General features: G+C 43.5%; 1 protein-coding gene across 1 annotated transcript; it reads right to left on the bottom strand.

Annotated features, from left to right (window-relative positions):
• Nucleotides 1-148: 148 nt before the first annotated feature.
• On the bottom strand, nucleotides 149-24,061 carry LOC114146563 (SLAM family member 6). The gene is made up of 6 exons (XM_028020741.1): nucleotides 23,960-24,061; nucleotides 4,339-4,629; nucleotides 3,977-4,243; nucleotides 1,787-1,879; nucleotides 1,063-1,109; nucleotides 149-705 (listed from the first exon to the last, which is right to left on the bottom strand). Exons 1-6 carry the CDS (start codon nucleotides 24,009-24,011, stop codon nucleotides 703-705), a joined length of 753 nt encoding a protein of 250 aa, XP_027876542.1. The 5' UTR covers nucleotides 24,012-24,061; the 3' UTR covers nucleotides 149-702.
• Nucleotides 24,062-26,987: the final 2,926 nt, after the last annotated feature.

Raw genomic sequence — 26,987 nt, 5'->3', positions numbered from 1 at the left:
ATGAGTAATGAATTAAGTGAGGTTAATGTAAGTAAGTCCACAACATGAACTACAGCCAAAAACATTTTTTAGAGTGTAAGGTCGTTGAACTTCAAGGTGAGACAATTACAATTTTACTGTGTGAGCAAATTTTATGGGAGGCACAAAATCTGTTATGAAATATTTGCTACAAAGTTTATTTGTACATAAAAAATGCACTTTCATAAGAATCTTACAATGGACAACATAACACTTTGCAAACTATAACAGACTTCCATCATGGCAACTCTATAGGCCACAATGGATTAACATGCAAAAGTATATAAATTGAAAAGAGCAACAATGCTATAATCATCTATTGTAAAGATATATGTGTTTAAATACAAATGTTTAAATGTACTTATACATTTATACTTAGAAATGCTTAAGTTTTATCAATATAATTATACTCATAAATGTTCAGTGTAGCTTCCAAAAGTCCAACATACAGTTCATGTCAATGTGCAATTATGTTATATTTCAAATTCAACTATTGTCAAAGCATATTACAGTATTGAAAAGGCATCATATTTGTGTTTTTGAGACAGTGAATGGGATTCTTTCATTTGTTAGAGGGTGTTTCCAGTCTCTCCATCGTTAGAAACCACACCGAGTCTGAATGTTGCAGATCTGTCTGAAGAATCTGCTACAGGGCTCTCATTGGCCGACTGACCTGGTGTGACATCATTAAAAGAGATTTAAATGTATCAGTATTCATATAAACTCCACATTGTGAAAATCTTAATTGCAAGAATTCAAACAACATACACCAAAAAAACAAGTTTACTTCGAAACTTTAGAATTAGAGAAAGAAGCAGAAAGTTGATGAGCAGACAGGATGGAGAGCTGCTGATGTTACAGGAAGATCAGATGGATCAGACTGAAAAAACTAACAAGTCTTTGTACAGAATTTCTAAGCAAAGAATTAAGGGGTTTCGGTTATTCTGCAGAGTTAATTCTAAACTTTATTTGGATAACAAAATATTTCCTGTTTAAACCTCCAAATTGTCCAGTTAATCTTTAGAGAAAGAACTTGCTGCTCACCTCTTGAAACTCATGTGACGTTTGCTCTGGTTTGCTTTTTCTTTTACCTTGAAAACAAAATCAAAATATTTGTCTTGGATTGGAAAAGCCATTCACTTGTCCTAGTAGTGCAGAAATCCCCTTCTTGTGCTGAATGGCTTTGAAACAAAAATGTCAATACTCAGGACAGGGAACCATAGCAGCTATTAGAAATTGCATTGTCTCTATATGGCTTGTTTTTGAAAACGTTTTAACTATGAATTACTTTTAAACAAATAAAAAAATGCTTTTAATCCCAAGAGTCAAAAAAACTCTTCAGAGATTTTAAACTGACTACTTTGATATTGCCTCGTGTATGTTTTTTAAATTCATTAAACATGAAAATATGGATGTATAAACATTTCTTAAATACATATTTTTATTTCTGTTCTTCACTTTTTCTTTTTCATTGTTTTTTAAAATCACCAATGTGCCTTAAAACACCTATGTATAGTGCTTCAGATATTTTAAAGGCAAATAAAAAAAAACTTTCTTTAGTCCAAAGAAAACAAACTGAAACTACTTTATAAAAAGACATAAAAATCTTTAGTTTTCTAGGATTCATAAATAATCCATAAATAGAAGAAACAAGAGGTACAAATCATTACATTTTTATAAGGAAAGGTTGTATTTTTTTCCTCTTTTGAACTCAGGGAAGTCTTTTATATACACGTATTTATAAATATATATAAATACTAATACTTACATTTTCTTACAACAGCAGTTAAAGTGCAAATTACAACCAGAATTGCAGCCAAGGTTATTCTTACAACGTTGATTACAATGGTTCTATTGTAAGCTGTAAAAAGAGAATAAAAACGTGAAAATTTCACATTACGTTAAATTTGACATTGTGACTGAATTTTGACTGGAAAAATAATAGATGAAAGAAATATGAGTAAATAAATACTTTCTAAACCTTCTAATGCTTGTGTTACGGTCACTGACCTCTAGGGGCTCTCTTCATGGGAGAGCTCTTCCTTTGTGTTTCAGCTTTACCTGGCTGCCACAGGTGCAATGGGTTGGAGCTCGTCAGCCGCCCCATAAAGAGTTACAACCAGAGATGTCAGATCCCTTCCTTTTTCTCTGGGTCTTGATCTGATGTGATCTTGTCTGTGAGCTGACTGTGGGGACTTTGGATGATTTTCTTGTGAGCATTTTGTGAAGTATCATGTGTCTAAAGTTTTGTTTCTATTCACAGTGGAAGCTGGTAGGGATTTTCTGCCATTTTGTTTGTTAAATGTTTTCTCCTGTTTTGTGGTTAGCCAGGGAGTTCAGGTTTTGTACTTTTTCTTTAGTTCTCCTCTAGAAAGTGTTTTTATTTTATAATTAAAGGGGGGTTGTTTGTTGTTTTGGCCTTGGAGACCCTGAAGCTCAAAGCTTCCCCGTGTTTGTTGTCTCATGTGATTGAAATTTTACTTTAGCTGTAAATTAAACTATATTTTGCTCCTGACCCCAACTGTTTAGGTTACTTGTTTGTGTGTTGCACCCAGCGCCAGAATTTACCTTAGTGGCCTTTGGGGGAGGAGCGGTTGTAACAGCTTGGAAATTTATACAAAATGATTTTTAAAAAAATGTAAGAAAAAAATTGCCAGATTTTTTTTTTCTCACCCCAGCTGAAATATTAAGGGTGATATATTTTTTTATTTTTTTTGTTATATGCAACATAAAATGTCCAATTACAATGTTTATTACAAGCAAAATAATGCTTCAAAGAAATTATAAACAACTTACATTGGTTTTTTGAGGTTCATGTGTTTTGTTCATATTTTCAGTTAGTAATTATACAGTAATATTTTGGTTTTACAATGTAAAACATTAACTTCTCAATATTTGAAGTTTAAATGTACCAGAATGTTTTTCTTAAATCTTGCATGTTTTTTTTCTGACAGCTTATAAAGCTTGTCCACACTCGGGTGCTATTTATCATTTTCTCCATCCAATAGCACTTTGATATTTGAATGTTCATACTGAAAGGCAGCATAAATATATAGCAAATTAAACTAGCTTTATATTTCTACACACTTTAACTTACTTAGTTTGGTGCATTTTATATATATTGCATGTGCTACATGTAATATATATATATATATATATAGAATGCCTGTCTGTCATGAGCAATATGATTTACACAATGTACTTAAGTGTTTATAATAAAGTAATTATTCTTGGGTAGCTTTTGGGGAGAACAATTGTCTTGAGTAAAGCTATAGGTTTGATTCCAGCTGCCCCCTACACGTGTGAATTTGCCCCTGAGCAAGGCACTGTAGCTTAATTTGACAGCTGATCTGTTTATAAATGTTTATGGGTTCAGCTTGGTGAATATAGATTGATATAGAAGTGCATTTAGTAAATGGTCAGAAGGCCCAGTAAAGCACTATATAATTTTTAAATGGTGAATTTCAGTCCATTCACCATTTAAAGAGAAAGTGTCCATAGATCAGTACAGCAGCACCGTGACGTGAATTGAATAATTCTGCTATTTTAATAAAAGTTTTCACACTTTCATCTGGTTTTTCAAAAATGTAAAATTAGAAGAAATTAAAAATAGTGACTGTAAAACAAGAGAAAACTCATTAACACCTGTTAAATATGTCTATGTACAGATTGGTGCTCACAATGGTTACAGCTATAGTGTGAAATGAAATACAATTATTGTACTGGTCCAGGTTAAGGTTGGGGTAAAGTATTAGGGTTTAGCAAAAACATGGTTACAAAAATAAGTAGAACTTAATTCAATTTCTTCATGTGACTTAAAATAGATATTTGGTTATGTGCATAGATGTGTGTGTCTACTCATAATTATGATGAACTGCTTTATGTTTTACTATGTAAAACATCTACCTACCCAATACTTTAAGTTAAAAAGCTCCTGAATCTTTGTCTTAAATCTTACCTGGTGGATTTTCACAGAGAGACGAAACATTCTTTACATCCTTTTCCCAGCTCACTTGGTTGCTATGGTTACAGATGATGGAGCTTTGCTCTACATAGACCTTCAGAGATGAGACCTTCAGGTGTGTTTGGTCCAGTAAATAGCAGGTTTTATTTTCACATTGAAAAGATCCACTAATTTGAGAATCCTTTATTCTACATGTTGCAGTGAAGTTACAGTAGCTGGGGTCACTGGGGGTCACTGTTAAATTCACTGGAGACACTGGATCTGAAGGAAAAAAGATTTGATTGGTTTTAAAACGGGGTGCTAGAAAAACATTTAGAAATGATTTTAAAAAACTAAGCAAATAAGTAGAAACTTACTTTGGACAATGACTGTGTATTCAGCTACAATTTTGTCTTCTAATCCACTTATTATTTCCTTATAGTTTCCAGTGTCACTGTGTTGCATATTTCTCAATAGCAAAGAGTAATTTTGTGTAGAAAAAACTGTTCTTTGTACATATTTGATGAAAGGATCCACGCCATGTCTGAATTTTACAAGATTGATAGTGGTGTTAAACTTCCAAATAAACTCTTCATTTTCTCCTAATTCAGTTGTCTTTGCTTCCAGTAGAAGGTTTGATCCAGACCTCACAAACCGATTTTCAGCACCTGGAAGATAAAGTTTAGTTTTCCTTCAATAATGAAAACAAAATATATTGATCAGTCTCTGGAAAATCCTGACTGAACTTTTAACGCATCAGAGCACAGAGGAGGTTTGTAGCACTAGATGATGTAGAGTGCTACAAGTTCTGTATGTCAATCAGAATCAACACAGAAAGGATTCATCTAATTTCATTATTTAAACATCTTGTATGGATAATATGGTGAAAAACTATCATTATATTTGCATAGCTGTCTTATTATGCCTAATTTTATTTATATTTAATGTTTAATTATATACGCATAAGACAGAAAGCAGTTATAGTTTCCACGTTATTGAATGCAAGTTGTTTAGTGAAGATTTTTTCCCATTAATAGTAATAAAATCTCATCATTTTTTTTAATAAATAGAACAATACCTCTTCTATCAGTGGGAATTTAATTTTTTACTTTCTTGTCAGAGCATGAAAATCTTCTGTTATCACAAATCATAAACTTTCCCATCTTTACTTTCCTTCTCAACAGAAGTTTTTCCAGATCTAAAACCTTTCAGAGATCAAACCACCTGATTTGTCTCAAAAGTCACTTTAGACTGCCATGTCTTGGCAAGTTGACAGTTGTGACACCAAACTATTTCCATTTTCAAATGATGTTCCAAGAGATGGTCTTAATTTGAGATATTCTTTGATAACCTAACTCTGTTTAAATTTCTCTAGAACTTTATCCCTGTTGTGTTCCTTTGTCTTCATTATGTTGTTCACTCTTGTTTTCTAACAAACTTCTAAATAGTTAATAGAAAAGCTGCATTTATAATGAGATTGAATTAAAGACAACTGTTTGTTTTTTACAAGTTTGGATGCCTCTAATTTAAATTGGCTTAATTAAATTTATATAAAATTGAAAGGGGTTGAATACAAATGCACACCATACTTTTCTATTACTTGTAAAATATAACTTTAGGCTATTTTATCTACCCTAATGTATGTTTATCTACCACATAAAACATATTGAATTTTTTGTTATAATGTGATGAAATGTGAAGACAATAAGGAGTGTGAGTACTTTAGCACAGTATCAGAGCAATGAGTGACATGTTGGTGGCATCTTTATCAGGATCCCTGTCACTAAACCAACACAGAGACGACTGTGTGTAGAAATGACTTTTAAATCCATTTAAATGCAGTAACTTAACTGTCAGTGTTGGGAGGTTGTCAAGTTTTGCACTTTAAATATCAGAGCCAAAAAAGATCTGCTTTGCTAAAGAACTTCCTCCTCAGGTTTTAGAGTTACACTAAATGTTGGAGCCTATTAGGTATTTGACTAATTAATTGTTTGCTACATAATAAATGTTATTATTGATCCAAAATTATGCTAATGATTACAGATGGTGGATGAGTCTTTATATTTTGTCAGGTTTAGGACCTTTTAGTCAGGTCAGCCTCTGCTGTGATGAAGGAGAAAATGCAGCTGCTGTGGTTGGTCTGATTGTTTGCACTGAAGAAATGAGAAGTGAAACAGTTTTTCTACCTCAAGATAATGTTTATATTTAGAATTTGTATGAAGTCATCTCAGAGAATATTTCTGTTCTGTTAAATTACGTTTTATTTTAAACTGAAACTTCTCCGCTAGAGCTTTTTATTTTTAATCCTCTGAGAACCTGCTCCTCATAAACTACTGACACTCTTTTGTTTCAGCTAATCATGATGCAAAAGTAGCCATGACAGAACTAAGTGTACTACTCACGTACTACTTCACACTATTATCAATTCATTTATTTATTATTTAAACAGGGAAGAAACTAATTAAGATCATTTCTAAAGCTGCATAAGGACAATAATAAATCTAAATAAACTAAGCCGACACATTTAGAACATAAACTCCAAAAGTAGCGCTCAGGGTCTTTGCATTGCGACATGATACTGTATTAACTTGCAGTCCTAAAGAAAACTATTAGACGTCAATACAAGCCCGCCAAAAATAACCAAACAGAAATTACATTATATTTTTCACAATAAACATATATCTTGACAGCTAAGCTTTGCTTCAGTAGTTTTTCTTCCTCCCCTCCAGAGGATCTTTTGTGGGCTCTAGTGTCCCTTATATGAAAGTAGGCTGACAGGAAAGGGGGAAAGACATGCTGCAAATATCGTCGGGTCCAGGAGTCGGACCCACGACGGCCGCGTCGAGGACTCAAGGCCTCTAAACGTGGGTCGCGCTATCCTCTACGCCACAACATCACTCCCCAGAAGTTTTTCTTATAATGTATGTCAAGAAAACTGGTATGGGGTTTGAGATCTATCCAGGTACACGCAGAAAAAGGTGCATGAAGGCCTGAAGGAAATACAGCAATCTTGTGTTTTGATTTATAATGATTGAGTGTTTTGATTTATAATGATTAAGTTGGACATGTATGAATACAATAGGTAAAATGACTGTGTGTAAGTAATCACTGAAATACAATAGGTAAAATGACAGTGTGTAAGTAATCACTGAATGATTCTGAAGTGTACGAATCATGATCTGTAATGACATAACAACAATGAAATGATTAAGGTTTGATGATTTATAATAAGTGAAAGAGGTGATTAATGCTTATGATTAATGCTTAATGGAAATCAGCACATAGTTTTTAATATTTGACTGTGTTTAATAGTTAATCAGAGAAAAGGGTGAGTAAAAAGAGAAGGGGAACTTGTGAGTTCCTGCTGTCGCAAGCAGTTCTGAACAGATGGCCAGACGCACAGGATGGGTGGGGCGGTATGGTTGGCTAAGATCAACACGCTGAGGAAAGGACGGGACTTTCCATCCCAGCCAGCAGACAGGAGGGGCCGACGGGGGTTTCCGTGAAATCAGCAGATGTTCAGGAAACCACGTAAACTAACACTCCCCATACACATACATGGCGGAGAACTGTATAAAAGCAGACGGAAAAGGAGAAGTTCTTGTTCTTTGTCTGCGGCACCGAAGTAGAGCTAACACGAAGAAGCAGATCGAGGAAACAACAGCAGACCACACCCTGGAGCCACGGGAAAAGCTGAAGCTTCGTGCCGCCAAAGGGAGACAAGTTCCAATAGTCCAACCCGGGTTCCTGATTCGATCGTCGGTCTTATCTCAACCCAAACATTGCAACAGACTTGGAGAAAAGACAAAGGTTCCGGAGGGATAAAGAGTTGGGTTTTCAAAAGCAATTGAGCCCTCTCTACTTTGTTTCTATTCTAAAGAGGATTTTTCCACACAAAGGACAAAGACTCAGACCAAGGTTTTCGGACGTTCCTGTTGCTAAAGATCCACCACCAACTGGGTATGAGTTGAACTTGCTTCCTAAAAAGCTATCTCAGAATCTGCGACATAGGTTAGGGAAAGAGACAGGAGGGTATGATTGTACATGTTGATTCTATTACACTGCTCTTGAATTATATACAATTGATTATTGATTTGTATGTCACATATCCCTGCTTAAGCTTGCTTAATAAATTCTTACTCTAAAATTCTAATGAGGTTGGTGGACATTGGAATTAATTGAGTCATTTAATCATTTTTCAGTTCTTTTAATAAAGGTAAAACTAAGGTACATGGTTCTAGTAAAGAGGAGGCTTCATAATTTCCTTTGGCGAGAGTAAAATAATGACCCAGGGACTTACATCCAAGTCACTAAATTTAATCTAGCCGGTTCCAAGAGCAAGTTATATTTTAGGAAGCGAGCTACCGTTAACAGGAGTGGTTATTGGAATTATGCAGCTGTGAGGGCTACTCAGCTGACTGTTTCTTAACTGAAAAGGGTCGTAACTTCTGGATTGGAGGTAGTTAGAGCTAGACGAATCGCTTTCGACACCAGTTTAAATAGATTATCTCTTATAGATCTCATTTAGGGTAATACCCAGGTCTTAGAGATTTTCCGGACCTGTTAGACAGAGAACTGGTCAGTAGTCAGCCCCGGAGGGTTGTGATGAAGTGGGCGGGGCTAGCTATTGCAGGATAACGGACATGGCGCCCAACGTGGGGCGGAGCCAAGTAGGCGGGCCCTAATACACCAAGTCAGTAAAAACAGATGTGTGATTCTGAATAGCTCACTTGGTTCGTTAACTCTTAGGGAGTAGAGTTAACAGTGACTGATAAGGCCGTCGGTCACAACCCTTGCAGTAACTGTATAGCATGCAGGTGAGGGAAAGCTTCTACTGAGGATAAGTAATAGTATCCAGACAGTGAAGCCAGTAGCCAACACAGCCTGGACCCATCCCTACTCAAGAGCGCAAAGAGAGGCTTTGGGGGATAGGCAACTCGAAGACAAAGACAACTATGAATGAAGAAGAAAGAGGGGAACTGGATCCCCTGCAAGAGCCAGCAAAGGGACAAGGGGCAAGCAACATCAGCCAAGACGGGGAAGATCATCAAACCCGTCTTTCCCAAACTACTATATCACAACTTCCTGTAATGTTGATATTACTCGGTGATGGATTGGATTCCTGGACTGGGCCACTGAAAAGGACTTTTTTCGAATCTCATTATAGTGCCCACGAGAACAAGGTTCGGGGGATAATGAACTACATGATACAGACCCAGATATACTACTGCTCCCGACTTAACGATGGCCACCGACTGGGGGTCGTCAAATGCCCAGTGAAAGTTGCTAAGAAGTTGGAGATTAAAGAGTGGCTAGAATGGTTCGCCGGGCTCCTTGAGGGATGGACCGCTGGTGAGCTGCGGATTGTCTACAGCCCCTCTGGAAAGTATGACGGAGTAGTGAAAACAGCCACAAAGGCAGCGGGCATCGACGGGATCCTGACAGAACAGCTAGCTAGAGGGGTAAGCCAGTACAAAGAGTGTAAAGAAGCCCTGCAGAGACTGTCGACCTACAAAGGCATCAAAAGAAAGGAGCGAGCCCCGGAGAAGGCGGAGTCGGAGGTGGCTGAGGCCCCCTCTCGACTGCCCAGCAGAGCCACAACACCGACTAACCAGCCGAAGCAAGATCAGCAGGACCTGATAGACCTGACGGACGGCGATGACGACATCCCAGCTCGACCGGGATCATCGCGGAACGACCAGATCCCCTCTGAGCAGTCAGAAGAGGAAAATCACGAGGGATCGCTCATCGACGGTTTCACTGAGGAGCAGTTGGAGCAAGCGGCTAGGGATTGGTCCCCTCGATGGGGTCAAGAGTTCGGGTTTCATCCCCGAGTCCACAGCACGGAAAGGAGGCAGCCACTGCCACCTACGGAGACTCCAGCGGGCAGCAGTTCCGACGAGGACGAGGAGGAATCGGATGAGGAGCTATGGGACCCCGGCCGCCCTAAGAAGAAGACCCAGAAGTCGGATGTTTGGAGGAGCACCCGAGAGTTGGCCAAAATACCATCAGAGACCATCAGCTTAAGGCTGCAATCCGGGCTCATGATTTACCAGTTTATTGGAGGAATATGGGACCTTGAAGGTGACGGGCTGATTGTGTTCACCAATGATAAATACAAGATCCACAATCGAAAGTTTCGACTCAGCCTTGAAAACCAAGCTGGGAAATATTACCAAAAAGATTCAAAGGTGTTGGAGGCTTCCTGTAGTGAAAAAACTAGAGGAGACGTAGTGATGATGAAGGGCTACAGTCTTCCTTATGGTGCCATAATCCTGGTCCCAATTGATGGTTACAAGAAAGGAGAGAGTCTGGAGGAGTATCGGAAGAAGATGTGGCACGGACTCGAAAGGGGCCTGGTGACTGCCAGCAACGAAAGCATGAGAAGGGTGATGGTGAGCGTGCAGGGACTAAGATCGGCAGATTTGCCAAAGGACACCGCCAGGTCGGTCACAGAGAATGGAGTGGTGAACATAGCCAAGACCAACAGTCATTTCTTTGTGTTCAAAGAGGTAGTGGTGGTGGTTGACCCCCGTATGCATCGACTCCGTACGGAGCAAGGTGTACGAATGGCAACTGAAATGGAGGAACAATGCCGCATCAGCCACCCAGCAAAGGAGATCAAGAAATATCCCTTAAAAATACCCCAGAGTGGAGTTTCAAACACCACCCAGACCGGCAAGGCCAAGGTTATGGAGCCACTCAGGATAAAGTTAAGGGAAGCACCAGTGGGACCAGAGTCCCACGCAGCAAGATACGTCAAAGAATTCTCATTCGAGGGAAGCAACAGTGAACTGAGGCAACCCAACACAGACAGAGTCAAGAATGAGCAGCTGACGGTCCAGAGAGAAGTAGGACCGATGAAACCAGCCAAGATTCAACCGCTGAACTCCCCTAGGAGGGAACCTCTTCGACAACAACAGTATGAGGACATCAGCGACTCGGAGGACGGAGAGGAGCAACCGGAGATTGAACATTCTGAAGAAGAAGAAGAAGAGAGTGATCACGGCAGCATCTTCTCCGACCCAAAGCAACCACCGACAGGGCATAAGACACTCCGAACAGGACAGCACCGAGGTAAGAAGAAAGAAATAGAAACCTTTGACATCGAGGGTTCTTCTGAGAGACTGGCGAGAGACGTGACCTGGGGCCCCGTACAGGCTAAAGACGGACGGCGTACGTATGTACCAGAGGTCGGTCAGACCGAGTACCAGATTCCAGCAGGATGGGCCAGCAGGCTGGGAGACAAGGTGCTGCTCGAGGTAGAAGCGACAGTCGGGGAGTGGGCTAACATCCTGATGACACCATCCTGCTCTACCCTGACAGCACACTATTCCCTGACCACCAACTTCAGGAATGCATACATGGGGATTATGTATGATGTGATGCTGCGACGACTGAAGAAAGCTGCCTACAAGTACTCCAAGGAGACTCGACAGAAGCTGGACGAGGTGTCGGCTGATGAGGAGGAACCGCAGGCGACGCCTTCAGAGCCAGGACCACAGATCCCGCGGAGACCACAAGGGGTGTCGGCCCAACCACCGGCCACTACTACTGGACAAGATGCATACGCAGAACTAAAGAATCTAAGGTTGGTGATTCGGAGTAAAAACGCAGACGAGAATAATGAGGAGTATTTGAAAGATGTTTGGCCAACCGTGCTATCTACCACCAACCACAAAGGGGCCAAAAAGTTGTGGCTGACCAGCGTGACTGCGGACCCGATGGTTGGAACGGAGTCAGCACAGAGCAACTATGAGAGATTGGTGTTGGAGGACATGGACGACGAAGAGTCCCAGGTGAAGAGAGCTAGAGGACGGTTGGACAAAGGAAGCCGGTTGGAACCGCTTTGGCACACACTAAAGCAAACCGTTTCTCCCGCGAGATATGTGAAGGTACTGCGTGAGGTGACAAAGGGACGGAGAGGAGAGATTGTGTTTGTGAAACTGCCAGTGAGAAGCACAACCGTAGCCCAGATGGATGTGGCAGTGCAGGGATTCGACCTGGAGCAGCAGTACTACGAGGACAAAAGGAAGAAGGAGGCTAGCCAACCAGCAAAGCCACCTGGAAGGGTCAACCTCAGACAGCCATCCAACTTCCAGAGCAGGCCGTTCCCGCAAGGCACACAGCCATCCAACTTCCAGGGCCGGCCGTTTCAACAGGGAACATCACCATCCAATTTCCAGAACCGGCCGTTCCAGCAGAAACCACCAGGACCACAGGGGAGACCGACCAACCCGCCGGCTTCACAAAACCAGCCAGGAAAAGGTCAGTTCCTGACAGATGAGGAGTATAGGAAATTGAGCCCAGAACAGAAGACGGCCCTCCGTGAGTCCCGTAAAGCCGGGGCCGGAGGGTCACCGAAGTAATGACGTCCAGGTCGCGGGTCATTTTAGAAAATGCCTACTGGGAAGGGGACGAAATCTACGCCAAAGTGGAGGGAGTACCCTACCTGGTGGACACCGGAGCGGAGGTGTCTATGACCCCCAAAGACCTAGAAACAGCAGGACACCTGAAGGTTCAGTTTGCTAATGGAAAAATAGAAGAAATGCCATATGGGACCTGGAAAGGAGTAGTGTGGGTAAAAGGTCCCTACAATCTCCTCACAGTAAAAGACTTAGACGAACTCAGTAAAAAGAAAGGCACACATCGCCGACTGGAGCGAAGGCTGACGAGTTTAAAAGCAAGATTGGTGAAAGTCGGCCCGACCCAATCCGGATCCGAGCAGCAGGACTGGTACAAACCGATTGACATACCAACGGTGACAGAACAGAAGCTCGCAGAGAGTGACTTCTCCCCGGCTGGGAAAGAGAAGCTGCGTGAGATCATTGCTACAGCACAGGTGGCACGGTTCAAAAATGATTGTGGGGATTTGGGCCCAAAGTTTGTTCATCATATCGAAGGTGGAGTTCATCCACCTGTTCGGCAGTACCCGCTGAACCCGGGAGCAGTCGAGGAGATGGACAAGATCGTGAAGGAGCTGAGCGCCCTGGAAATCATCAGAGAGGAGCTCAACCCGATCACCAACAGCCCCATCCAGGCGGTGAAGAAACCTGAATCGGCTGGAGGGGGTTGGAGACCAGTTATCAACTTCAAAGCCCTGAATCGGAGAACAATAGCGAACCGAGCCAGTTTAATCAATCCACAAGGAGCGCTGAAAACTCTTCGAGTCAAGAGGTTCAAGTCATGCATCGACCTAGCCAATGGATTTTTCTCTCTACGCCTCGCCAGACAATCGCAAGGTAAAACTGCATTCACCCACAAAGGCAAGAGCTACGTGTGGCAAAGGTTACCCCAGGGATACAAGAACTCCCCAAACGTGTTCCAGTCAGCAGTGATGGAAGTACTGGGGGACGTAGGTGCAACTGTGTACATTGATGATGTCTTTATTGCTGATGACACAGAAGAAGAACACCTAGAAAGGCTACAAAAAGTGGTTGAAAACCTCACCAAGGCAGGTCTGAAACTAAACCTCAAGAAATGTCAATTTGGACAATTCCAAGTGAATTATCTGGGTTTCCAAGTTACGTCAGATTTGGGACTCTCAGATGGGTACAGAGACAAGCTGACGAACATTCAACCACCTCAGTCAGAGAATGACTTACAGAAAATATTAGGACTATGCAATTATGTCCGGGACCACGTACCCAATTATCAGAAGTATGCCAGACCTTTGTACAAATGCCTGAGAAAGAGTGAGGAGGACGAGAACGACGGAAAAAGACCCTGGGTTTGGACAGCAGCGAATCAACAGAGCCTGGAAGAATTGAGAAAAGCCATTCAAGCAGCTGTGAGACTGGAGCCAAGAAGTTTGTCAGAACGACTGGTGGCAGAGATCAGCTGTGAGAATGACGATGCCATGATCAAAGTGAGTAACGAAAATGGAGGCTTGGTTACCCTGTGGAGTTACACCCTGACTTCTGTTGAGAAGAAATATCCGCAGGAGGAAAAAGAGCTGGCGGTGCTAGCTCGTTACTGGGGTGTGCTGAAGGATCTAGCACAGGGACAACCAGTTAAAGTCATCACACAGAGCCAAGTTCATAAGTATCTAAGGAAAGGTACCGTGGAAAGTACTAAAGCAACTAACACACGGTGGGGAAGATGGGAAGACATCCTGCTGGACCCGGAGCTTGAGATTGGGCCAGCACAACCCACCAGTAAGAAGAAACCGCCAGAGACATCTGAGAAGCCAAAACAACCGGAATGGACAATCTACACCGATGGATCCAGAAAGGGGTCCGACCAGTCGGCATACTGGGGATTTATTCTGAAGCAAGACGGCAAGGAAAATTGCCGTCAGAAAGGAAAGGCTCCCGGTAGCGCTCAAGCCGGAGAAGTAACGGCCGTACTGGAAGGATTGCTGGAGCTGGTGAAAAGGAAAATCAAGAGTGCCAGGTTAGTAACCGACAGTTACTACTGTGCTCAAGCCCTTAGAGAAGACTTGGCCATTTGGGAAGAAAATGGTTTCGAGACAGCAAAGGGCAAGCCTGTGGCACACAAAGACTTGTGGAAAAAGATTGCTGAGCTAAAACTACAATTGGAAATAGATGTTGAGCATCAAAAAGCACACACGCATGAGGGAGCTCATTGGCGTGGGAATGATGAAGTGGACTGTTATGTCCAGCAAAGAAAGATCGTCTTTGTCGGTACCGAGAAGTGGGACAGCACTCCCAGAGGACGGGAGGTCCCAGAAGAGTACGTGGTCGAGGTCGTGCGGAGCGTGCATGAGGCCCTTGGACATGCAGGCGTACGACCTACCCGTAAGGAGCTGGAGGAGCAGGATCTTTGGATCCCAGTGAAACAAGTCCAACGTGTGCTAAGGGACTGTGAAGTATGTGGACAATACAACGCAGGTCGCCGAGGGCAGCGGATGGAGGGGTTATCCATCAAAAGCACGGTCCCCTGGGGTTCAGTCTGCATGGATGTTGCAGGCCCCATGGGGATAACAGGAAGAAGAGGTGAGAAGTACCTCTTAGTGCTGGTGGATTCTATGTCGGGGTTTGTAACTACAAAAGCAGCCAGGAAAGCAAACGGCAATAGTGTTGTCGGCATGCTGGAACAAGTATGCAGTGCCCTGGGAATCCCGAAAGAGCTGCGCACGGATAATGGGACTCATTTCCGTAATTCACAGGTTGACCAATGGTGTCAGAAGTTTGGAGTGATGCGCGTTTACTCGCCACCCTATACCCCACAAGCTAACGGAGTGGTGGAACGAGCCATAGGGTTAGTGAAAAGCTGGATAGCTAAAAATGCTAACACCAACAGTTGGAGCACACAGGCGGTGGAAATAGGGCAGGCCCTGAACGACAGAAGCAGAGCCGAGAGGCCCGCCCCTGCAATGGAGCTCAACCAACGACCGTTCACCACGAAGGAAGTGGGGCGGAGCTCCAGCGACAAAAAGGAGAAGCTGACGCCCAGAGTGCCATTCCGAGAGGGACAGCGCGTGTGGGTCAAAGCAAGAGAGCAACCTGTAAGTGCAGCAGTAAAACCCAAGTTTGAGACCACTGACATCGTCAAGCAAGTACTGGATAGGAACACAGTATTGCTGAAAAGAAAAGGGATTCAAGAAGTTGAGCAGCTCAAGCCAGTTCCTGGCTAAAGTGAAACAGAAGCCGGTGAAATGGCCAGTGAATCATGTACCATTCCACCCTATATCGGACTGGCCACCGTGAAAGGGGTGGTTATAATTAGAAGAACACCTTCAGGGATTTGGGCAGGACGAGCCCTGAAGAAATTGGATTGGGCTAAAAAGGGAGTCCTGTCGGAGGAGCGAGAGATGCTGATATGGGCAAGAGCTAAAAGTCGCTGTCCGGTTTGTTTAGTAAACAACCCACTCCCTATCACCTGGGAGGGACCGGGCCGTGAGAAACCCAGGCAACAAGGAGCCACCGCAGAGATGCTACAACATCTCCGCGTCTCTCCGGTCACGGTTTTGAACAACACCATCTGTGGGAACTGCCGGGTAGGTTACCTGCCCCGACTTCAGTTGGAGACCCAATGGAGCTGGCAGAATGAAGAACCAAAAAGTTGTTAATGCGTCTGGGATGGGGATGATCTCCACCACTGTTCTACTTGCGAAGACCAGCTGGGGAGAGGAGAACTGACTTTGACAGGTCAGGCTGAGGGATGGCAGGTGACGAGGTTTTACAGCTCGCTGCGATATTATAGAACATATGGGCAAGTACAACCAAACCATGGGAGCCCCATACCGATAATATTACCGGGACCTTCAGCTCCCCCAAACACCCCAGAAGAAGCGGATCCATGGGTATGGAGAAGGGAAGAAGGGCCCCATGATGTCCTGTGGGATTCTGTTCATGCAGCCTGGCCATATGAAGCTGCCGGAGCATCCCTGTCATTTCCACCATTGAACACCAGCCACTCCCCTGTGATCTTCCGGGTGCATCGGCCTCACGCGTACCAACCATCAGCTGAGGGACTAAGTGCACTCCCAGATGACACCAGAGACCAAGCCGTTAATGGGGGTTGGACAGGCCCCTGGGAGCTGACCACATGGGCACATCTGATTTTGGAAGTCATCAATGACTGCACAATTCCTGTGGTGGATTTACCGGACGTGCCAAGGGAAGATGGGGTACGTTGCTCAGATATGTATTACTACACCACCGAGGTGGACGGGTGGGGCAGCAATGCGGTAAGACCTAAGGAAAAGTCTTGCCTGTACTGGATAACAGCGGAGTCTCAGTTTCGGGATGGAGTATTGCAACACCCGGGAGGCGTGGCCCACAGAGCGGGTACGCCCTCCGATCCTAGCACCTCCTGCCAGATTCAGCTGTCAGTGCGCATGATCACCGTCCCCTTTAAAGGAATCTACTCCGTCGGAGCAGCCATCAAAGTGGTGCCAGATGAGCAGAATTATGCCACCGTGTCCTACACCGAACCGGAGCCTCCTAAGAAGAAACCCAAGACCCACGCCTGGCAGAAGCTCGCTTCAGCATTTCCATGGAGGAAGAAGAACCAAGACTAACGGATACACCGGAAGGGGGAAAACGAGTCGCCAAGTCCCAACGTCAGTCGAAACCCACAAGACGGAAAGGTACAAGGGTTTTTGTAACCAAAATGTTCAAAGTAGGAGCTGGAGTCTCGTCGGGAATATCAGATAAAGGCCTGTTCCTAAGGCTCCCTACTACCTCTATACTACTTGATATGCCAAGAGAAGATTTCACTCCTTCCAATCCGCTCACCGAAGCATATTTTCTCAAGTACCTCATATATCTTCGACCCACTGATTTCCAGAACACAAAACAGGTGGGGGAAAGTGAAGAGTACACGTCACCCCCTCCAACGAAGCCACATTTATTCATCCCTACCGCACCGCCTGCTTGGCAAGGACGAGGGTCCAGTAACACGGTCCATTATGCATCAATTTCACCTATGAGCCCAAGATCTCTGCCATGGACTTTTAATACAGTGTATCACAGGGTACAGGGGATCGAACTGCGGGTGAGATGGGGTCCCCATTACCTTGAACCACTGCAAGGACTGTATTGTGAAATTTCACTTAATGACATGATTATTTGGACCACATCACCAAGTATGGCAAAAACCATAGTAAAGAGGGAAATGAATCCAGAATGTTTTATATTTAATAACACCAGGCTTCCATTGAAATTGGAAATAGACAGGGTCTACCCCAACCCACCACACCAGAGGATTTTTACCCCGTCAACCTGGGGGTACCGCACCAGACTAACTTTGCATGGGCAACCTTTGTACACCTACATCTCAGTACCCGCCCCAATAGGGTATAATCACGAATCTTGGTATGACCAGGCGTTGAAAAACAGCACCGCCCAAGGCCCGTTTCCTCGGCCGGACTATTGGAGGGTGTTCCACTGGAAGTGGGTGTGGAGGGGGTTGGAGCCCGACTTACCCTACCCCTCTCCTATATTTACAGCCTTGCAGCAGAGAAGGGCCGCCAGACGGGTTGCGAAGAACCCTGCTCACCAAGGCTGCATCAAGGCTTTAAGAAAAATTTGTACAACGCCTGATACTCCGGATCCCAGAGAATCACTAATCTGGCCAGGATGGATGCTATCGGCATGAGGCGCAAGCCTACAGACCAGGGTTGGCTAGACTCAACATCGGATTCGGACAGCTCTACTGACATGGACGACGACTCGGACACCTCTAACGAACCTTTGCTACGGAAAACGAGTAGGATAACAGGAAAATCCCTTTGCCTGAAAGGGCTGCTGACGCTTCTTGCTCTGCTATTTGCTGCTGCTGTTCTCGCTACGATCTTCTACTTCATCGGAGTTGGACCGTGGTATCTTACGCATACAAAGGTCACTTATGGACATTCCAAGTATGCCACCTTCCACTGCTGGAATACAAGCACCACGGCTATTTTTGTGCCATGGGACAACTAAACTTCTGCCCAGAATCGAACCGGATTATTCGCCAAAGAAAACGGCAAAAAGTATGTGGAAAGCCGAGCTTACAAATTGAACGACTCCACCCTAGACGACCTCCTGAATCGGACCTGGGAGATCTACGCCTATGACTTCCTCGACACCGGAGCGCTCTGCTGGATACGGGTTCTACAGCGCAAGGAACGACGGACCGTCAGGTGTAACTGGATTCATCCGGATCGAGGATTTCCAGAATGGCATTGCAATATGGCTTGTCGATCACTACTACTGTTGCCGAACCAGGGGTACTGGGATAACGAAGTAGTATACCCGGCCCCGCACAGGTCCTCAGGTTGTCGAACCTGGCTCCCACGAGGGGAGTTTTGGGGTGACTATCACCTAAATTGCAGAGAGGATGCCAACATTACAGAGCGATCGCGGGTTAACAGCACCTTCCGAAACAACTTTCTTGAGTGGGCGACGAGGCCGCCCCCCAACGGAAGTTTGACTAACGTTACGGCTTTCCTGATTCGACAAGGTCCTACACGGTTTATGTATCAAGCTGACCAACAGCACTGTTATACACACCACTTTAGGTGGTTAAATGCCTGCCTCTGGAATAAGTTCGTCAGATGCAGGGGCCATAATTACATTGTCACAGCTGTAGAAGAATACTGGACGGATTTATGGCACTCTGTACGCTCAGTACGTACAGAAATCGAAGTCTGGCTGAATAACACATTCCCATGGACATATATAGCAACAGACCAAACGTTCTTTGTGGGAGACTTCCCAGAGGGAGCGGTTCGCTCTCCTGCTGGGTTAGAGGAGCTACACATTGCCAACTTGCGTACCCAACGCCTTCCAACTCCTGAAGATCTTCTGAACGCTCCTAAGGGTGATTTTGCAAAGATTGATAAGTGTGTCGCCAAGAGGATCTCTGACAGCCTCAATGATACTTATTGGAGGAAAACCCTATCTTCACCGCGATGTGACCTCTTACAAGAAAGCCATACTTTATTTTCCGTATGGAAGTATCACTGCCCTGATCCCGACACCCTTCCTACCTCTAAATGGGCTCTACAAGCCTGCTATGAGGATTATTATCGAGATTGCGATTGGGAATGGTGGGGACTCCAACAAGAAGAACTTCAAGCCTGGGTTATACCATGTCTCAGTGAATCCCCCAATTATTGGATCAAGTACCAGTACCTCGCCACAGTTTATTCTAAGGACCGTGCGATTTGGCCTGGAATTTTTTGGAGACCTGAAAACTACGTCAACCCGAGACCCTGGCGCATGACTTGTAAAAACAACACACGACAAGTCCTTGAATGTGTCATCAGTTTGGCCAGAAGACCCTGCCACGAGGTCCGAGGTTGGGATAGCTACTGCAAACAACATTATGCCGATGAGTATGACACTCACTCTTCTGAAGTTACTTGGCGCAAAATCAATGGTACTTGGCGGAGGGCTATAGTGAGCGGACGGACCTGCACCGACGCAATTCTGGGATACCATCTCCAGAAGCGCAAGAGCATTCTGGGTCTCCCAGTTCCGTTCATCCCAAATCCCCTAGTGGCCATCGCCGAAGGACATGCTTTCCGCAAGAATCTGTGTGATGGGCACACAGACCCAGGGTTTGCTTGGGTCGGACCTAACCTTTTGTATTCCAATCTCACCTGCTCAATCTCTAAGGAAATTTGGGAAAAATGTGGAAAAGGATCTGATCAACATGAATGTTACTGGTTCGAGACTTTGGGATCAGCTATCGTGACCACCCTCACCGACGTCGTGGAAGGCGCTGCTAACATTGTAGAGGGAGGCCTCCACATCGTCGGACAGTGGCTGCTAGATGCTCTGAGCCTGCTGTGGCCATACATCTTGAGCCTACTGGGCGTGGCCGTGGCTTTAATCGTTGGCAAAATTGTCCTGGAGGTGTGGCTGAAAGCACTATGTCATTGCGAAAAGAGGGGGTACCAACCCCTCCCCCCGAAGGAGGAGCCTGCTTCTGCATAAGAGAGAGCTCTCGTGTGCCTACGAGCCAGTCAACCTTCACCGCCGCTGCCGACAACACCAGAACCAAAAGAACCACCATCGGACATCATGGAATCTAACTCTTCAACCAACACATCGAACCCCAACTCACTTTTTGCACCAATTCAAGTGAGTACCCTTGAGCACTTAGGGGTTACCCTGGCCTGGGTACTCTACTGCCACACTGGTTCCTGGCCCAGGGGACATCCTATGAGGATCTTCGTTGCGCTACAAGAATATGTCAAGCTTATCCTACGACCCATCATCCTCCAGAAATGGGGGTTAGCTTCATCCCTCTTCGCTTGTTACCTGATGGGCCGTACCCGCATCAACTGGCGCAGGGGCGTTGTGGTTTGCCTATGGCTCGTCACCGACACCACAGCCCTGATACTGGAGTTGGTCCGTGGGGGCCATCAAGCCACTCGAACCGCCCCACTTAAGATCCTCACAGCTATTCTAGAGGGGCTCTTCGCAGTATCTATCCTCGTCTACTTAGCGCGCCAAGCCTTGTCCATCAAAGGTCGGGGCAGGCGCACATGGCTGCAAAAGTGGATAGTTCTGACTCTTTGGGCAACGGTTTGGGGGATCTTGGTGGTCCTCTACTGGCTTCAGGAGACCTCAGACCTGGCCATCGTTGTATGGATGATGACCTATGCTGCAATATTCCATGATTCAGCTCATGTCTATGATCGGGGCGAACCAGCTCCAGATCATGATATTCCGGTTCCTGTGAGTAATTCTCCCTGGCTGGCAGCCCAAGCAGGCACACGAGCTTAAACCAGCTACTCTTTCCGCTTTCGCATTTGCATATTCGTTGTGTTATTATTAATCCGAAACCCCTAATCGTGAAGTTACCTAGGTTGCTGTTTCTTCTCAGGCACCAACCTGCTGTGTGGGATGTGGGATCGCCACAGAATCCTATGGATTCATATGGGTTGCATCGTCCTCCCGCTGGTGTCACCGTTGCGTGAGCAGCCGTTTCACAGATGTAACGGCAATTCTCTGCGCCACAGGGCAAGGAGATTTGCCTTACATAGCGGCTTCCACATCTCGATTCCTGGAACGGGTGCACAAAATCGTGTGGACCTCTGCCTTTGGCCAAGAAGACGACGACCTTACAACATCTCCAATGCACACGGGACTCCTGCTGCCCGTGATTCAGAAGTTATGGGAACACCAGCTTACTCGACAATGCCTGCCAACTCTACACCTTCTCGATGGACGAGTTGTGGCAGTAGGCGAGTACCTTCCACCCGCGTGTCCCATGTCTCCAGATATGTTTATCGATGTCGGATGCCAAACCAGCAGTGCGACTAACAGAAAAGGTACCCAAACTGAGATTCTCAGTTCATCTCACCAAGCGTGCCAGACAGAAGACACCCTCTTCGCGTCATCTCCGTCACCTGATCCGCCGTCGACCAATATGGATTTTCAGGATCTACTGGCTGAGTTGGAGGGATACTGTAACAACCCACCGACACTGCCAGACTCTGAGATGGATCTGTCTTCGCTTCTGCAGTCTTCACTGGAGGACATCAGCCCTCCTGGATCAGCCGGATCTCCACTTCCTCCCCAGTTGGACGCCGAGTGCTGGATTTCTCCGCCGTCCAATCTGACGGAGTATGAGGTTGTGGATACCTGGACACCATCATCATCTCCGGTTGCCTGCTACGAACAGGACATCTTGACTGCTGATTGCGGTGATGGACTTGACCTCTTTTGACTTAGGACTTTGTGTTTTCTGCGAAGCACCGTCCGATCTCAAGGAGGGGGTGTCAAGAAAACTGGTATGGGGTTTGAGATCTATCCAGGTACACGCAGAAAAAGGTGCATGAAGGCCTGAAGGAAATACAGCAATCTTGTGTTTTGATTTATAATGATTGAGTGTTTTGATTTATAATGATTAAGTTGGACATGTATGAATACAATAGGTAAAATGACTGTGTGTAAGTAATCACTGAAATACAATAGGTAAAATGACTGTGTGTAAGTAATCACTGAATGATTCTGAAGTGTACAAATCATGATCTGTAATGACATAACAACAATGAAATGATTAAGGTTTGATGATTTATAATAAGTGAAAGAGGTGATTAATGCTTATGATTAATGCTTAATGGAAATCAGCACATAGTTTTTAATATTTGACTGTGTTTAATAGTTAATCAGAGAAAAGGGTGAGTAAAAAGAGAAGGGGAACTTGTGAGTTCCTGCTGTCGCAAGCAGTTCTGAACAGATGGCCAGACGCACAGGATGGGTGGGGCGGTATGGTTGGCTAAGATCAACACGCTGAGGAAAGGACGGGATTTTCCATCCCAGCCAGCAGACAGGAGGGGCCGACGGGGGTTTCCGTGAAATCAGCAGATGTTCAGGAAACCACGTAAACTAACACTCCCCATACACATACATGGCGGAGAACTGTATAAAAGCAGACGGAAAAGGAGAAGTTCTTGTTCTTTGTCTGCGGCACCGAAGTAGAGCTAACACGAAGAAGCAGATCGAGGAAACAACAGCAGACCACACCCTGGAGCCACGGGAAAAGCTGAAGCTTCGTGCCGCCAAAGGGAGACAAGTTCCAATAGTCCAACCCGGGTTCCTGATTCGATCGTCGGTCTTATCTCAACCCAAACATTGCAACAGACTTGGAGAAAAGACAAAGGTTCCGGAGGGATAAAGAGTTGGGTTTTCAAAAGCAATTGAGCCCTCTCTACTTTGTTTCTATTCTAAAGAGGATTTTTCCACACAAAGGACAAAGACTCAGACCAAGGTTTTCGGACATTCCTGTTGCTAAAGATCCACCACCAACTGGGTATGAGTTGAACTTGCTTCCTAAAAAGCTATCTCAGAATCTGCGACATAGGTTAGGGAAAGAGACAGGAGGGTATGATTGTACATGTTTATTCTATTACACTGCTCTTGAATTATATACAATTGATTATTGATTTGTATGTCACATATCCCTGCTTAAGCTTGCTTAATAAATTCTTACTCTAAAATTCTAATGAGGTTGGTGGACATTGGAATTAATTGAGTCATTTAATCATTTTTCAGTTCTTTTAATAAAGGTAAAACTAAGGTACATGGTTCTAGTGATAAGGAGGCTTCATAATTTCCTTTGGCGAGAGTAAAATAATGACCCAGGGACTTACATCCAAGTCACTAAATTTAATCTAGCCGGTTCCAAGAGCAAGTTATATTTTAGGAAGCGAGCTACCGTTAACAGGAGTGGTTATTGGAATTATGCAGCTGTGAGGGCTACTCAGCTGACTGTTTCTTAACTGAAAAGGGTCGTAACTTCTGGATTGGAGGTAGTTAGAGCTAGACGAATCGCTTTCGACACCAGTTTAAATAGATTATCTCTTATAGATCTCATTTAGGGTAATACCCAGGTCTTAGAGATTTTCCGGACCTGTTAGACAGAGAACTGGTCAGTAGTCAGCCCCGGAGGGTTGTGATGAAGTGGGCGGGGCTAGCTATTGCAGGATAACGGACATGTACTTTCTACAGCTCCACATTTTTGTCAGTTGAAATGTTAGCTTGCCACAGCAACTGTGAAGCACTTTTTGTAATAAATAACTAATTTTACCTTCAACTGAGTCCAGCAAGGAGATGAGAAAAAGTAGAACTACCACTGCCATGGTTTTGTGTCAACTGTAGCATCAGGAAGTACAACGTCTATTACTCAGCCACAATTTCCTCAATTCTAGAGGGAGGCGATAAATGAAATTTCACACTGTTCCATTTCACACATCCAGTAAATGTCGTCTCATACCCCTCACTGGGCATAACACGGACACACAGACTTTAATTGTGAAGCAGATCATGGAAACAAGTAGTTTTCAAATCCTGGACTTTTTTCCTGGACTTTTTCCCTTTAGAGCAGAATTCTTGGTCTAAATCGTCCAGATCCAGGAGCTGCAAAACAGCTCCAAAACAAATCTTCACTCCGGTTATTTCTGCAACCAGCCAGGAACAGGATTTTAAATCTTAAGACATAATTTCCAACAATAAGAATAAGAAGATCAAATATCCAATTTAACTTATTTTTTATTTTTTTATTTATTTTTGCTCAGCCAACAACAGTATCACTGAGTTCATCCACTAAGATTGTTTTGAGAAGAGCATTGGGACACAGGAAAGGTTGTATTTTTTTCCTCTATTAAACTCAGGGAAGTCTTTTATATATACGTATATATATAAATATATATAAATACTAATACTTACATTTTCTTACAACAGCAGTTAAAGTGCAAATTACAACCAGAATTGCAGCCAAGGTTATTCTTACAACATTGATTACAATGGTTCTATTGTAAGCTATAATCAGAGAATAAAAACGTGAAATTTTCACATTACGTTAAATTTTACATTGCAATTGAATTTTGACTGGAAAAATAGTAGATAAAAGAAATATGAGTAAATAAATACTATGCATTAAATGTCCTTCTAATGCTTGGAAATTTATACAAAATGATAATAAAAAAACTAAAGAAAAAAATTGCCAGATATTTTTTTTCTTACCCCAGCTAAAATATTAAGGTTGATGTTTTGTTTGTTTTTGTTGTTTGTTTTTTTTTTGTTATATGCAACATAAAATGTCCAATTACAATGTTTATCACAAGCAAAATAATGCTTTAAAGAAATTATAAACAGCTTTCATTGGTTATTGAGGTTTATGTGTTTTGTTTATATTTTCACTTACCAATATTTGAAGTTTAAAAGTACCAGAATGTTTCGCTTAAATCTTACATGTTTTTTTCTGACAGAGATGCAACATTCTTTACATCATGTTTCCAGCTCACTTGGTTGCTATGGTTACAGATGATGGAGCTTTCCTCTACATGGACCGTCAGAGATGAGACCTTCAGGTGTGTTTGGTCCACTAAACGGCAGGTTTTATTTTCACATTGAAAAGATCCACTAATTTGAGAATCGACTGTTCCACACGACACAGTGAATTTACAGAAGCTAAAAAATTAAAGACTTTATGGGCGTCACTGCTAGTTTCACTGGAGACACTGGATCTGATCAAAAAAAGATTTGTTTAGTTTTAAAACAGGGTCCAGTAAAAGAAGCTAGAAATAATTTCAAAACAGGAAGCAATCAAGAAGAAACTTACCCTGGACTCTGACTGTGTATTCAGCTGCAGTTTTGTCTTCTGATCCACTTAATATTTCCTTATATGTTCCGCTCTCACTGTGTTGCATATTTCTTAAAAGCAAAGAGTAGTTTTGTTCAGAAAAAACAATTCTTTCTGTGTATTTGATGAAAGGCTCTCTGCCAAATCTGAATTTGAGGTTGATTTGAGGTCAAGACAACATTTTTGTTTAGAAACAAAATCTTTTAATCTACATTTTGTATTGTTCGTTGGTAAAAATCTACTCTTCACGTTCAAATTTTTTTTCTTTTTTTTTAAATAAAAGAAATTGCAGATGTGTCTGTCAGCACAGACCATTCTATATGAATTCAATACTGATTATATCAAATATTCTTTTAAAAGGAATTTATTTTTCCTTGTTAGGTGTTTATTTACTTACTTTAATGAGGGGAAAAAGAGCTTTTTAGACTTTGTGTGAATTTATTCTTTGTAAATGCATAGATGAATGTAAAATACTGAAGTATCCTAAAAATGGGTTTCAGAGATAAAGAAGAATAGTACATTGGACCAAATTAACAAGGTTAACTCAAGGTATTATTTATGTATTTAATTTTGAATGACTATTCATACAGATGAAGCAACAGTGGAAAAGTTTTTAGCTTCACTGTCACTAGATGTCAGTATTGAGCTTAATAATTTGAATAAATTATCTCAATGAAAATCTCACTTTTTTTACCAGTTCATTAGCACTTGAGCCAAAGCGTATCACTTGTGACAAGTTGAGTCACAAGTGATAACCCTAATCCTAACCCTAGGTGACACAATAAGACATAATATATATTTTACCTTCAACTGAACCCAGCAGAGAGACAGCAAGCAGAAAATAGAGAACAGCCATGGCTTCGCATCGCTGGTCAAATGAGGAAATATTGTATTATTTTCTGTACTAAGTCACAGAAGTATTTCAAACATTTATTTTATTGAGAACATGACGCTGATTGAAATCAGCTCACATATGTCTCTGCTATTAATTTAATCTGGAAAGACTCACACAGAGAAAAGCAGCAGTTAGAAAGTTTTATTGACCCGAGGTTCTTTGGCGCTCGGACACCAGCAGAAGATGTGCTGAGAATCGCCGTGAGCTGGATGATGGGCTCGGCGCGAAGCTCGGGGTAGTCTTCCCCCGGACACTGGTGGTGGAGTGGAGCCTGGAGAGGAAGGAGCCTGGAGGGAGTCTGGAAGATGCCCGGGAGGATGAGGGTGGAGGCGGGGAGGAGGTGGGTCGAAGCGCGGCTGAAGCAGGTGGATCCGCCTTTTGAAGGAGCTCTTGTGTGGTGATTGGCTGGAGCGGAGCGACAGTCTGGTGCTGGTTGGCTGAGGCGGAGGCGGAGGCGTGGTAATTGATGCTGCCAGTAAACTGAAGAGTCTCCCAGCTTGAATTTACGTCTATAGACTTCATTACTGTATTAGATGAATAGACTTATGTGACCAAAGTCACATTATGATCTTTAAACTG

This window comes from Xiphophorus couchianus, chromosome 6 (assembly GCF_001444195.1).
Source record: "Xiphophorus couchianus chromosome 6, X_couchianus-1.0, whole genome shotgun sequence".
Classification (NCBI taxonomy): Eukaryota; Metazoa; Chordata; class Actinopteri; order Cyprinodontiformes; family Poeciliidae; genus Xiphophorus; species Xiphophorus couchianus.
The sequence above is the reverse complement of the archived record's forward strand: the minus strand, read 5'-3'. Positions and strand labels throughout refer to the sequence as shown.

Excerpts from the sequence above, each read along its gene's own strand:
- LOC114146563 (XM_028020741.1), bottom strand. The coding sequence starts at position 24,011 with ATGGCAGTGGTAGTTCTACTTTTTCTCATCTCCTTGCTGGACTCAGTT. Across the intron at positions 4,244-4,338 it reads ATACACAGTCATTGTCCAAA|ATCCAGTGTCTCCAGTGAAT; the intron begins GTAAGTTTCTAC and ends TTTTTCCTTCAG. Across the intron at positions 1,110-1,786 it reads AACTGCTGTTGTAAGAAAAT|GTAAAAGAAAAAGCAAACCA; the intron begins GTAAGTATTAGT and ends TTTGTTTTCAAG.